Genomic DNA, 13,781 nt, shown 5'->3' on the forward strand with positions numbered 1-13,781 from the left:
GCCCAAACCAGCCCAAGCTGCAGCCAGGGGAGCTAAGCCCAATTAAAACCCGCCTTGATTGCACAGAAACGCTGGGACCAGCGCTTGCAGCCGGGCGTTCGCATCGGGCCCGCAGCCCCGGCACAGCACAGCCGGCATGGCAGAGCGGCAGGGAAAGCGGCGGCAGCCTGGAGAAACCCGTGAGGAGGAGATAAGTTTAGTACAAGTGTTTATTTTCTTTTCCCCCAGAGGGCACATACAAATCAGGCTGGACTCCAGCTCCTCGTCGGAGTCCCGATGAGGTTAGTTCACATGCGCTTAAAACCAGCTCTTCTACCAGTACCGTTACATCGAAACATTAAAAGCTGAAAAAAAAAAAAAAAAAAAAAAAATCCCCTGGAAGTTTCCAACAGCAAGTAATGCTAGTCACACGTAACATGGACAGAGGGCGTGAGGGGACCGAAGGGTACGTACACGTTATCTGTAAAAGACACAGTGAGTCACTGCTATCAAGTAAGACCCCCCCAGCTCGCCCGAGGGGGACAGCCCGGCCACCCCGGGGTCTGCCCGGCTGCAGCACTGTTAGCCAAAGCAGGGAGCAAGGGATGGAGAACCACCAGCAGCGGCACAGGAGGTGGCCGCTAATTGCAATCAGAGGGAAAGCCTTTGCCCACCCACGGCAAGGTATGGCCTTTGCAGGGAGGAAGAGCCCTGGGGCGCATCCAGCCCCGGCTAAGCCACCGCTGCGGTGCTGGACGTGGTTAGGAGAGCTGAGCTCGCCCTGGGTGGGGGGAGACGGACCTGAGGGGCGAGTGGGCAGGAAAATACCCATCGCCCTGTCTGCACCCTTTGGGCTGGGAGATCTGGGTCCATCCCCAGTCGGCGGAGAGGCTGCCGTGGGGCAGGGGCCTTTGCTCGCATCCTCCCGAGCTTCCCAAACGGGCAGCCACAAAGGATGCGGTTTGGCTCACGCCGGTTCCCTCTTCCTCCTCGGCCCCCCGAGCCTCTTAGCCCAAACCCTGGCAACGCCGGGCGAGTCGGGCAGTGGCAGGACCATGCCCTCCCCTCCCCGTGACAGCATCCTGCCCCAGGGATGCCCGAATATCCCGAACCCCAGGGCAGTCCTGCAGAAGGAGGGGAGCCTGCCCCAGCCCGCACTGCCGGCCTGCCTGCCCCGGGGAGCCGAATCACCAAAAAGAGCCTACACAAGAGCCAAACGCCTGCCAGGACAACGCACCGCAGTAAAACCACGCTGGGGCAGAGGCAGCACACCTCTGCCTTGTGGAGAACTCATAAAACCCAAAAGCAAAGCAAAGGAAAACCAGCAAGGCCAAAACATCCCTAATTCTACAGCCTCTGAACCCGGCTCCGGCAGGGGGAACAGCAGGGGGGAGGCACGGGGAGCCAGCTCTGCCCATGCCATGGCAGCGGGGAGCAGCCGGTGTCACCGTCGGGGGGTGGCAAAGCTGCTGGCGGGCGCCGGGAAGGGGCCGGGATCACTAGTGGTTGGTACTGCATTGCTACAGGAGCGAAGGAGCCGCTGCCCTGCGCACCCCTCCCCGAGGGGTTGGAGCTGGGGGGCACCCCGTGGTCCCGGGCAGAGGGGGCTGGAGAAGCCTCCTCTCCGTGGCACAGAACGTCCCCGAGCTGGGGCAGGCGGGAAGGAGAAGCTGATACAGGGACGTGAAGCATCTCCGGTCTTCCCGGCGCACCAGGAGCCTGGCTGCGGTGCTGCCCCGCTGCCGGCCAGTGTTCGGCCCTGGAGTTGCTGTCAGCCGTAAGGCAGGAAGACTTTGAGACTGAGCAGAAGCTGCCGAAGGGGAGAGGAGGGTGCGCAGAGCACGTGGGGGGGCACAGGGCTCCCCAACGCCGGGGCTCGTCCTCCGGGCGCTGCCGCCAAGCTTCCCACCGCGTCTTTTCCAGGTGTCTTTGGTTTTCGTTACAGAAACGCCGGTGGCATTTTCTCCTCCCGCGAGCTGCTCGGGGCGAGCGCGTTAGGCTGGGAACTCGGTGCTGTGGTGTCTGACGTGCTCATCGGTGACGGACAGGTAGGTGGCTCGCATGCTCGGGGAGTACTGCGGGGAGAGGACGTGGGGGTCAGCGCACCCCCAACCCGTGGTGCACCCCACCAAGACCCCCCCCCCCAGCCACGTCCAACCCAACCCTGCACCGCCATGTGCTGCTGAGCCGTCTGAGGATGGAGAGGGAAGATTGCTTCCCACTTGTATTCATCCCCAATTCGTCTGCCTGGCTCCCAGGGGTGGGGGGGGGTGGGGGGGCAGACCTGGTTCACAGCCTCCTCGAGGGCTGGAAGGGAGCCCCAGCTCACGGGGGGAGCCCCAAGATGCTTCAAACGCCTCAGGCTCTGCTCTGCCCCTTCCCGCGCTGCCAGGATGTCGGCCAGGTTCCCCCTCCGCCTTTCCGACTCCAGCCTGGCAGCAGATTCAGCCCAAATCACTGAGCCAGGATGTGTCCGATCCCCAGGGGCTCCAGTTCCCCACCCCACACCGGCACGGGGACGGCGGCACCACAGGCACCGGCCGCGCTGGCACGGGGGTGGAGCGGGATGGGGTTTGGGCCCGGCACATGGGAACACCCAGGCTTGGGCCGGGTCTCCCCCAAGCTGAGTTTTGCCCCCCGATCTCCCCTGTCCACACACAAACCGCCACCCCGGGTGTGCTGGGGCTCACCGCGTGCCTGCAACGCTGGGGGGGGCTGGACCCCCCGGGGCTCCCCAGCCTGGGCAAGGGGGTAGCAGCGAGCCCAGGCAGAGGCCAACCCCCCCCCCCCCGCCAACGGGGCAGAATTAAATTTCTCCAGCCTTTTGCGGGGGGGGCACCCCAGCCAGGCATTAAGGAAGATTATTCTGAGTTTGTTATTTTGGACCATGAAAGTCCTTCCTCAGGGATCTGAATCCTGGTTAAATTAGACCATTCAGGGCAGGAAGAAACGCTCAGATTAATCCCCCCCATTCGTGTGTCGTCCCCCCCCCCGAGGAAGAGGCTTGCCAGCTGCCCGGTCTGCGCAATCGGATCACAGCCTCCCGCGCTGGCACGGCTCCACGCTTTCACCTGATGGCAAAAATCTTCCCCGGAAGAGGCGAGCGCGGTGTCCCTGCCGCAGCAGCGTGCCCGGAGCCGCGTCCCTGGCCCCACCGCGGTGCCGCGGCTGTGCCCACGAGGGGCGAACCGGGTTGGGGGGGCATTACTGCTTCGGATGGAGGCATCAAAGCAGATTAAATGCTGTCAGAAAAGGGGGGGGGGAAACTACGGAGAGAAGGGAATGGAGATGGGGACCTTTGCCACTTCCAACGCACGGGAGCTGCAAATCCTCCTGTGCCTGGGCCATGCTTGGGACAAAACATGGCCCCGTCCCTCCCGAGCCCTCCACGCTCTTCCCGAAAGCGAACCAGCCCCACGGGAAAGGGGATGGATGAAGCACCGAGGAGAAGGAGAATGGGAACCTGGCTGCTGACCCAGGACAAGGGGCGGGGGGGGGAAGCAGCTGAACTTACTCTTGATGGACAACTTAGCTCCAAAATAATTGATGCAAAAAAAAAAAAATTAAAGAAAAGAAATAAAGCAGGCATTAATGACAGGGTGGGTTTAAACAAACAGCGGGGAAATGTAAATGTGCATGGGTGACTGTGACAAGTGTCCTTTGAAAGTCAGAATAAATAAGAAATAAAGCAGAGAAGAGCAGCTGAAGGGAAGACTATTTTGGTTTGAGCACGTGGCTGGTGACCTCTCCCCGCAGCCTCTGCCAGGAACTGGGTTAGTGAGACGGGCAGGAGGGATGCGCTCGCAGGTAGGGCAGGAGGAGGGGGCCGAGCTCACCCATCCCCGTCCCCACCCCGGCAGACCCCGTCGGTGCCCCAGGCGAGCGGCTTGCCAGTGAACAGAGGGGCTCCTCGCCACCCCGCTAACCCCCACCCCAGCCCACGGGGCATCACAAGAAGGATTTGGCCTCGGCCGTCCACCGTACCGTGGGGGGAGGAGAGCCTCTGCCGATCAGGGGGACGTTCTCGTAGCGCGGGTTTCCACCGAAGAGCGCGGCTTGGTTCCTGGAGGAGGAGAGCCCGTCAGAGCAGGGGGCACGGCGAGCCCCCCACCGTGCTCCAGCCCCGAAGTGGGGGGACCCAAGGGGCAGCGCCTCCGAGGAAGGGGGGCTCACATGTACTCGGAGACGGGGGCGTTGGAGATGGTCTGCGCCGGGGGGTGCAGGCTGCTCTGGCTGCCCAGGCTGCTGCTGTAGCTGCAGAAGCTGCGGAGCTGCCCCCGGGCTGGGTTGTGGGTGGCGATGCGACGCGCCTGCGGGTTGAAGGGGTCTTCCTCGTCCATGTCGTCGTAGTCCCGGTCCCTGAGGGGACGAGGCACCAGTGCTCACCCCCCCGGCCCCATAGGCAGCTCCCCCCATGCCCAGCTCACGCCGCACTGGCAGCCCCGTACCCCCCGGTGAAGGCAGGGCGGCCGCGCAGGCAGGGGGTGCGGGCAGACCCACCTGCCAGCAAAGTGCTTCCAGGCGCGCGGCGTGGCGCAGATGATGGTGGAGAAGGCAGCGGCCACCAGCAAGGAGAAGAGGACCAGGTAGAGCAAACCCTCCACTCCATCGTAGCAGATGCCGATAAGGGCGTCCAGGTAATCCTGCAGCGGGAGACGGGATGGGGCAGGGCTGGCGGCGGTGGGGGGGTGACCCCAGGAGCTGCACACCCCTGTCCTGGTCCCCCCCTCACCTTGTGCAGCCCTCGGCAGTCCAGCATGGCCGTGAGCTGGTGCAGGCTGGTCTCCGAGGAGTTGAGGAGCTGCTGGACCCCCAGCAGGTCTTTCTGTGGGAGAAGAGGGGGTCAGGGCAGCACTGGGCAGGACAGGGAGCAGAGGGGGGGACACGGAACCCTGGTTCCCCCTCCCCGTACCTCGGCTGTGGGGAAGAGGGGCAGCGCAAACTGTATCAGGCCCTGGATCTGGATCTGCATGGTGGTGAGCGAGCGCTGGAAGATGGTGAGAGCCTGCGAGGGAGGAGCGGGGAGCGGTCACGGGGCTGCCCGGTCCCCGGGGACACCCCCTGCCCCAGGCAGCACGAAATGGGGTACCCGCTCCTCCGTACCTGCTGGAAGGGGTTGCTCAGGCTCTGGTCACAGTACAGGTAATAGTGAACCACCTCTGCAAAGCAAACAGGAGACGTCGCTGTGAGCACTGTGGGGGGCAGAGAGCAGCAGAGCACACCGGACCCCCAGGCAGGTTTTGGGGGAGCACCGGGGTCCCTGCCCTGAGCTCATCTCCACGCTACGCCCCGGGGCCAGCCCTCACCCGCACTGATCTCGCTCTCCGTCTGGTTCATGATGAACTTGTCTGGGGCCACACAGAAGTCGCTGGTGCCCTGCGGGGACGAGAGGGATGTGGTCGGGGCTGGGAAGGACGGCACGGGCACCCGCAGCCCTCGGCTCTGCCCCAGCACCGCCGGTGCCACCCCTCTGCCCCCCGCCCCACTCACCACCGCCGCTGCCGTGTCCACGGCCATGGAGGCCCAGCTGAGGATGAGCGTCAGCAGCCCGCAGCACAGCATCCTGTGGGGAGAGGGGTGAGCGCACCACGGCGTCCGGCTCTGCCCCCTCCCCGCTCCGGCAGCGCCGAGCCCAGCCGTGGGGTACTCACGTGGTGAGGAGGCAGCGAGAGCGCTTGGCCAGCCCCAGGCAGGCCAGGAGGCAGACGGTGAGGATGAGGATGAAGAAGAGGAGATAAGCCAACCACCTGGGCGCAGAGGAAGGCTCCGTCAGGCGTGTCCCCACCTCCCCGGCCCCGCCAGGAGATGCTCCAGCAGCCCACCGCCGTGCCGCGGCCCCGCTCACCGGTAATACTCGACGTAGGCGACGTGGCCGGCCAGCTCGGTGAGGTCGGCGCTGGTGCCCCGCCAGACAGGCAGCCCCGAGAGCTGCAGGACGATGCTGCCAGCTAACTGCTGCGTGAACTTGAGGGTCTGCAGGTAGTCCCCCCGTGCAGCCAGGAGCTCGTTCAGCCGTGCCAGGTGCTGCTCCAAGCCCACCTGCATCTGCAGCGTGGTGCCCGCTACCTGGGGATGGCGGGACGGTCAGCCTCGCCGCTACGGCACCGGGGGCTGCCCCACCCGCACCCGGTGGAGCCATTTGCCCCGTCTCTGGGATGCCAACCCTCCGGGAGAGCAGCCCCACATCAACCCCCCCCGTGCTTGAGCCGGATCTATCCCGTGGGACGGCCCCGCCGCGGCTCCCCCCGCCTCTTCCCGGCCACAAAGGCCCCATTCTGCGGGGTGACATCACCCTCCCGCGCTCGGCTCGGCACGGCTGCCCCAGGGGCTCGGTCAGAGCAGGCAGGGCTCAGACAGCAGCGCAGGATGCCTGGGTCCCTCTGGCTGGATGCCTCCCTCCCCAAACCCAGGATGGAGGATAGATGCGACCCTGGGGGACATCAAGGGGGTCAGATGGGGGGACCCTGCCCCGCGGCCCTACCAGGGAGTCGATGCCGGTCAGGGTGTGGTTAGCGTGGTCCAGGGCGTAGAGCAGCTGGTACACCCCATCGTTGGTCTCGCTGTTCCCGTAGAAGCCAATGCCAACGGCCGTGCTGCGGGCAGAGAGGGGACCCCCAATTAGAGGGGAGGGGAATGCCCACCCCGACATGGATGCCTTGCCTTGGGGACACCCCCGGCTGCACAGGGGACACTCCCTGGAGCATCCTGGTTTCAGGGAACCCCAGCGCCGGCATGGCAGAGCTGAAGCAGATGGGACAGGGACAGCACCATGACGGGGACGTTGCTCCCTGCTGGTGCCCGTGGGGCTGGGACACCCCAGCCCGGAGCTGCTCCACAGGCCGGACACGGCGGGTTTGAAGCTCCTCCTGCCAGACCCCGAGAGATTGAGGGCGGAGGGGCCGGGCAAAGCAGATTAGGGGAATCCGCTGGAAGCGATGCCGCTCCCCATTAAACCTGCTTCTGGGCTTAGCCCCAGCAGGGGAGGCGGGTGGCGGGCTGGGGGCCGTGCCGCAGCCGCTCCAGGCCGGGTGGTGAGCTCACCGCGGCTGCTTTGGTGCTCCCCAGCACCTGGGGCACCAGCGGGTGAAGCCGGGCTGGATGTTGGAGCCGGCTTCGAGGAGGGACGTGCCCCTGCCCTGGCCAGGCACGTGCCCGCACGCAGCCGGTGCACGCGGTGCTCCCTCTCTGCTGGCGCACCGGCCCACTCGCCATGATTAGGCCTCTAATGGCCACAAACAGGCTTGGCGTGGGGTTCCAAGCCCCCGGGGAGCTGCAGACGGATCTCTGCTGGCGGGCGCCCCAGCCCTCCTGCTGCGCTTCGTGGGGTGCCCTGAGGCTGGAGGAGCGGGAAGACCCGGGGGTGGGATCCTGGGGAAAGCACGCTGAGTTCATCAGTGCCATTTCCCTGCTCCGTACGATGCTCACAGGCAGCCATCTCGCTCCGCCCAGGCAAAACCAGCCCCTTTGTCTGGAGAGCGGGTCGTGGCCGGGCAGCGAAAGGGCCCCGTGCCCCATCCCGTCCCCCCCAGGCCAGGCCTGCCAGGGGGCACACGAGCCGGCTGGCGGGAGGTCCTCCCGGCCATGGGCTGCCAAAAACCAAGACTGGCTTGGAAAGCCACCAGAGTGCTGCTGGGTGAAGAAGCGTCCCCTCGTCTAATTGCTGTTTGCAATTAAAGCCATGCGCACGCGGGACCTGCCAGCTGGGTCACGCTGCTGCCCGCCATCTGCTCTGGGCTGGGATTAGTGACCCGGCCCCGTTCCCACCCGGGATTAGCCGGGAAGGTGGCACGGCCCTGGCAGGGACAGGGCTGGCCCGCAGCTGGTCCCCGGGGCTACCCCGGCATCGGCAGCCACGGGGAGGGAGGCAGGGATGGACCATATTTAATGGCACAGATCTAATTAAAGCGACTCGTGGCTGGGGTGTAGAGCTCCCTGGGCGATGGGGGGACAGCACCGGGTCCTCATCCCCGTCCTCACCAGCAGATGAGCCCGGCGGTGACGGCCATCCAGGTGACACAGCAGGAGTGGGGTCGCTTGGTCTCAGGCTCCCGGTCCCTCTTGCAGCAGCACAGGCAGATCAGGTAGACGGTGAGGAAGAGGAGGTTGAGGCCGAGGCAGACGGCAGCCACCAAGCCCAGGAAAAGCAGCGACTGGGAAGGAGAGAGGGGACAGTCAGTGCCCGTGGCCATCACGTGCAGCGGAGCACCCAGCGGTGGGCAGGATGCAGCCACGTCCAGCGCCCCACGGGACGGTCACACGGGGAAAGAGGAAGCGCCCCAGTCCCTGTCCCCACGCAGGGCCGCCAAGCTGGGGGGCGCAGAGGTTGGGGTGCAGCAGCCCCCCCGAGGGGTGGTGGGGAACCGGCGCTGCCTCCTCCCCCCCCTTTAGGGGTCACGGCGGTCGGGGGGCTGCAGCGGGTGCACGGCACCGCCGAGAGCCCCGCAGCGCCAAGGGGAGGGCTCGCCCCCTTTGTACCCCCGGGGGGGTGGGGGGTGTGTGTGTCCCGCAGAACCGGCGCTGCCCCGCGGCAGCGGGAGGCCGGGGGTGCCGGTGCCGGCTGGCCCGGCGGGGGGGCCCCGCGCCCCCGCTGCCGGCCCGGGGAAGAAGGGCGCTTTGTGCGGCCGTGAGATCAGAGCTGGCGCCGGCCGCCGCCGGATGAAAGGGGCGATCGCGCCGCGGGCAAAGCGGCGCTGGGGGGGTGGAGCCCCGGCGGCAAGCGGGACCCCTGCCCGGGAACGGCTCCGTCCCCCCCCAAGGGGCGCGGGGCCTCGCGCGGGGAGGGGGCCGGGAGAGGAGGGGGGGGGGCCGCGCGGAGCGGGGGGGTCCCGGTGCCGGTACCTGCTGGTAGTCGGGGTCCCGCGGTCGGAAGACGGCGGGCACGGGCTGGAGGCGCAGGCCGCGGTGCGGCAGCCCGTGCAGCCAGGCCGCCCACCAGGGCGCCAGGTAGTCGGCGCGGGCGGGCGGCATGGCGGGGCGGCGGGGCCGGGGCTGGGGCCGCCGATGGCGGGGGGTGCCGCCACGCCGCGGGGCTCTGCCCGCCCCGCCCCGGCCCCGCCCCCGCCCCGCTGGCCCCGCCCCGCCCACGGGATCGGGGACCGTGTGTGGGAGCTCCGCACCCCATCACAGCGCAGTGCTCCCCCTGTGGGGGTACCGCACCCCCTCCTGCCTGCTACAGGGGCACTGCACCCCACCACCTTCCTTCTATGGGGGTACTGCACCCCGTCCTGCCTGCTATAGGGGTACTGCACCCCATCCCGCATCCTGTAGGGGTACTGTGCCCCACCACCTTCCTTCTATAGGGGTACTGCACCCCATCCTGCAGGGGTACTGTGCCCCACCACCTTCCTCCTATAGGGGTACTGCACCCCATCCTGCATCCTATAGGGGTACTACACCCCATCTCCTTCCTGCTACAGGGGCACTGCACCCCCTCCTGCCTGCTATAGGGGCACTGCACCCCATCTCCTTCCTTCTATAGGGGTACTGCACCCCATCCTGCAGGGGTACTGTGCCCCACCACCTTCCTCCTATAGGGGTACTGCACCCCATCCTGCATCCTATAGGGGTACTACACCCCACCACCTTCCTGCTATAGGGGCACTGCACCCCATCACCTTCCTTCTACAGGGGTACCACACCCCACCACCTTCCTTCTATAGGCATACTGCACCCCACCACCTCCCTCCTATAGGGGCACTGCTCCCCATCCCCTCCCTGCTATAGGGGCACAACCCCCCCCGCCCCGGGGCCAGGTGCTGCAGGGAGGGGACCCTGCCCAAGGGACACTCATGGCACACCTGCCTGCTCAGACCCCGCTCTGGCAGGCACGATCCACCGGTCCCCAGGCACCCGGCCAGCACCACTCCGTGAGCAGCGAGGCAGCTCCGCAGCCCCCACATGCCCTGCCAGGCGTCCCCTGGTGACACCATGGCCAGCACCTTCCCTGGCATAAAGCCATGGCAGAACTGGCCCCTGCCGAGCGCCACTGACCCCACTACGGGGACGGCAGCCAGGGCCTCTGTCAGGAACCGGCAGGGAAAACTGATTTTAAGCGAGGACTGATTTTTCCGCTGCAAAACTCTTCCAGCAGCAGGGAACAGAGACCCTTTCCTCCTCCTCCAGCCCTGTGCTCTAGGAAAGGACAAATGTGACACCGGGAAACAGTTTGGGATTTTATTTATTATAACAAAGGTGGAGAAACCGACACGAGCAGCTCATTTCAGCTCCTTCACGGCCAGACCTGGGGAGAAGAAAAGAGACGAGTTAATGGGGCCTCGGCAGGGACCCCCCACAGGAGGGGTCCTCACAGCCCACCTCGACAGACCGCCCGTCGCCCCCAGCGCAGGACGTGTCCCTCCAGACACCGAGGGATACCTGGGGGCAGGGACTGCTTCAGCTTCTCGGCCTTCTCCTTGTCCGTGATGACCAGGGTGTACAGGTACCGGCTGCAGCGCACCTTGAACTTCACATTGTCCTTGTTCTTCTTGATCTTGACCGCTGCGGGATTAAGGAACAGGTCAGCGGTGACTCCACACCAACTCCTCCCCTCTCGCCTGAGCCGTGAGGACGGCTGCGGCCCTGCCTGGCCCACCAGCACATAAGACAATCCAAGTTAAATATTTTTTTCTATACCATTGCCTCTAACAGCTACTGCCCCAGTCAGTGTCCAGCATCTCGCAGAGACACCGTGCAGGTTTCTTGAAGCCAACAGCTTTATTTCAGAGGCCATTTTGCTTTGCAGCAGCAGTTTACAACAAGCAACGTGAAAAACTGATTGTGTCACAAATTTCAAACAGAGCGTGACAGCTCACACCAGGCTTGTTATTTACCCGTGTCGTCTTCTGCAACCGAACGGCTGCACCGGAGCTCGTAAGGCGGCTGCTGTGTCCGCAGCCAGCGCTTCCCACCGCCTTTATGTCCCCCAAGGCCGCTTTACCCGAGCAGCTCGCCCAGAGCCGTGGTCAGCTCCTCTCCTTCCCCGTGGCAGAGCCCCCGCAGCTCAGCGTTACGAGAGCTGCTGTGCAATCTGGTGCAAGTTGGAAGGCACAGAAACGCTCTGGAAGGGGCTGCCACCAGCTACAACAACGTTTCGGTGTTGAACTACCCCTGCTCGCCTACACCGGTGAGTTAACAAAACATCTCCAGAGGAAAAAGCCTCTTCCCCGTGACAGCTGGATCCAAATAAGCAAGAAAAGAGGGAAAAATATTCACACGTTGTTAAATACTGAGACAAGACATTTCCAGTGTTTCAATTATAATGGTCTTTGTATTTGCAACAAAAGAAAACTCGAGTTTGAGCATGATTCACTTGTCATTCTGACAGAACTCCCCTGCGTCTGACATCGTGTAGCTTTTTGAAGATTACAGCAAGTCAGAAACAGGTTGATATTTGCAAATAATTTCCAGCCAGCTGTGACTGGGGCTTGGCAAAAACACCCCGGGGTGGGCAGCAGTGGAAGCAGCGTGGCTGAGTGGGTGTCAGGGCACCAGCCCCTGGAGCCGCCTGGGTCCAGACCTGAGCCCCCGCAGGGTGACAGACCTCTGCCCAGCACGGCTGAGCGACCTCACTCAACGCTCAGCAAAAGCCACTTTAAATTTCACCGACACTGTGCCCACACAAAGCCTCAGCACTGCGGGTCCCTCAGCTGCCCTTCCAAGCCAAGGAACTGCTCAGCCTCTGTGGGGACACGCATCCCCCAGCCCCGGGGCCAGGGACAAACAGCTCCTGCGCTGGAGCACCGGGCCCCACACCTCCCCCAGAGACATGCAGAGCGGCCTCGGCACTCACACTTTGCATCCTTCCTCCTGGCCGTCAGCAGAAAGTCTTTAATCTCCTCAATCTTGCGAGGCTGAAAAGTAAAAGAGAGACTCAGTGTACAGAGAGCAGCCAAAAGCTCACTCCTTGGCTTCTATGAGCACCCCGGGATGGCTGTGAGCCCCCACTCCCACAGACAAGCTCCCTCCCGCCCAGGACATGGGGCATCTCCCTTCCCTTGAGCCAGGTGAGGGAGAACCTCTGCTCTGACAGCAGGGCCGTGTGCCAACGCGGGGATCGGCACTGCAACCCCCAGCACCGCAGGGTGCTGACAGCATCCCTACCCTGCACCCTGCCCGGAGCCAGGGACCCCCACCCTCCCTCACCACCCTGCCGGCCCCACAGGACAAACGCACGGGGGGAGGTGAGGGACAACGCCAGGCTTGTGCACACCCCACCCGACCCCCTCCTCACCATGGTTCCAGGCCGGGCTCAGAGCGCTCCAACCTGCGACAGAAACAACCCAAGATGGCGTCAGCGCGATCCCACCGCCCAACAACGGCCGCCCAACATCGGCATCCCCGCGCCCGCCCCGCGCCCACCGCCCGCCAGCGGGTCGCCCCGCGTCCCCTCTACTCCCCCAGCCCACCTCGGGGCCGCCCAGTCCCGTAGGGTCGCGGATGACGGCGGATCCCCCGGTACCCCCCCCCCCCCCACCGCCATCACTCCGTACTCACAGCAACCAGCTGTCTCTAACGCAGAGACCGGAAGTAAGTGAGCACTTCCGCATCCGGGCTTTAACCCCGCCCCCTCGAGCTGCGCTACGGCTCGGGCGGACGGACAAAAATAACGGCGTCGCGATCGCGATGGAGGGTCCGGTCCCTGCGATGAGTTGGCGGGGTCTCAGCTCCGGCTGCACGGCTAACGGAGGGTATGCAAGGAGCACCGTGCACCCCCGGCCTCCCCGATTTCTCCGTGCACCTCCACGGAGGAAGAGCACGGGTGCCTGGGCGGGCTGTTTGCAGCCTTCCGAGCCCCAGCATCTCTCGGGGGGCCCCGGCGCAGGGCTGAAGCCCTGCGCCGGGGCCCCCCGAGAGATGCTGGGGCTCGACGTCTCGGGCAGGGCTGTAATGGATCAGCTTTGCCACAAGAGAGAGCTTCAGCCACGCTCAAAACCCCAAAACCACCCCAAACCCCTGCAAGAATCCTTGGGAGCTGGTGGCGGGGGGCAAGGGACCCCATCCTGTCCCTGTTCCTGCTCCTCCTCCTTCCCTCACGCCCCGTCCCCATCCCGCCGAGCCCTATGTGGGTCAGGATGGGTATTTGGGGATGCTGGGGTGCTGCTCAGTGGTGCTGGTTTGTGGGTGCTTCTGTGCTTGGGTGGGGGCAGCGGGGTGATGGGGTGCAGTGGGGACAGTGGGGATGATGGGGGCAGGGGGCTGCATGCCCTCCCCTTGGCCGCAGTTCCCAGCTCTGCCCTGAAGTCTCGTGCTGGATGTGCTTTTGGGGGGGGTCGCCCACCCCACGCTGGCTCCAAGGGACGTGACACCGCGTGCCCTGTGCTGCCCGTGAGCGCTGGAGCTCCTCGATCCATGCCAGGGACCCCCCATCCATGCAGGGGCCCCCAACTTGGGTGATCACACGGAGGGGCCAGACCCCCCCCCCCCCCCGGGTGAGGAGGGGTTTGGGGGCTGCGGGGAAGCTTGTCCGGGTCTGGCATTCCCGGGATGGAGAGAGGGAATTGATGGAGCTGGTGGGTCCCGTGCGGCTGGCGTGGCATCCTGACCCGGCACGGTCACTGCCTGATGATGGTTCAAATAAAAAGGGAATAAAAAGGGAATAAACCATCGGGGAAGACAAACGCCTGACGTGGTTGCGGGGACGGAAACGAGAATTGGGGGGGGGGAATTCAAGGCACGTTCCTCTGCCCGTGAGGAGGGTCCCTGCCGCGGCCGGGGCTGTCCCGGGGGCTCCCCAGCACTGCACGGCCAGGGGCTCCGGCTCGGCCCCGCTCCCCGTTGCTGCCCAGCTGCCCGCGGGTGCCAGG

The 13,781-nt window shown here is 65.2% G+C and overlaps 2 protein-coding genes across 3 annotated transcripts; both read right to left on the bottom strand.

The window, feature by feature from the left end:
- Window positions 1-193: 193 nt before the first annotated feature.
- Window positions 194-9,028, bottom strand: TTYH2 (tweety family member 2). Its single transcript, XM_054846968.1, has 14 exons — window positions 8,818-9,028; window positions 7,957-8,129; window positions 6,461-6,572; window positions 5,825-6,045; window positions 5,631-5,726; window positions 5,470-5,542; window positions 5,286-5,355; window positions 5,083-5,138; window positions 4,892-4,984; window positions 4,712-4,804; window positions 4,480-4,622; window positions 4,153-4,338; window positions 3,964-4,042; window positions 194-2,054 (listed from the first exon to the last, which is right to left on the bottom strand). The coding sequence occupies exons 1-14, from the start codon at window positions 8,944-8,946 to the stop codon at window positions 1,974-1,976; spliced, it is 1,605 nt and encodes a 534-aa protein (XP_054702943.1). The 5' UTR covers window positions 8,947-9,028; the 3' UTR covers window positions 194-1,973.
- Window positions 9,029-10,138: 1,110 nt separating this feature from the next.
- Window positions 10,139-12,565, bottom strand: RPL38 (ribosomal protein L38). 2 transcript variants are annotated; one of them, XM_054847079.1, is made up of 5 exons: window positions 12,472-12,565; window positions 12,209-12,241; window positions 11,768-11,828; window positions 10,354-10,476; window positions 10,139-10,219 (listed from the first exon to the last, which is right to left on the bottom strand). In XM_054847079.1, exons 2-5 carry the CDS (start codon window positions 12,209-12,211, stop codon window positions 10,194-10,196), a joined length of 213 nt encoding a protein of 70 aa, XP_054703054.1. In that variant the 5' UTR covers window positions 12,212-12,241; window positions 12,472-12,565; the 3' UTR covers window positions 10,139-10,193. The 2 variants fall into 2 exon arrangements, with proteins under 2 accessions (XP_054703054.1, XP_054703055.1); XM_054847080.1 differs by lacking the exon at window positions 12,472-12,565 and adding an exon at window positions 12,384-12,412.
- Between the last annotated feature and the right edge of the window lie 1,216 nt (window positions 12,566-13,781).

Source organism: Grus americana, chromosome 18 (genome assembly GCF_028858705.1).
Source record: "Grus americana isolate bGruAme1 chromosome 18, bGruAme1.mat, whole genome shotgun sequence".
NCBI classification, from domain to species: Eukaryota; Metazoa; Chordata; class Aves; order Gruiformes; family Gruidae; genus Grus; species Grus americana.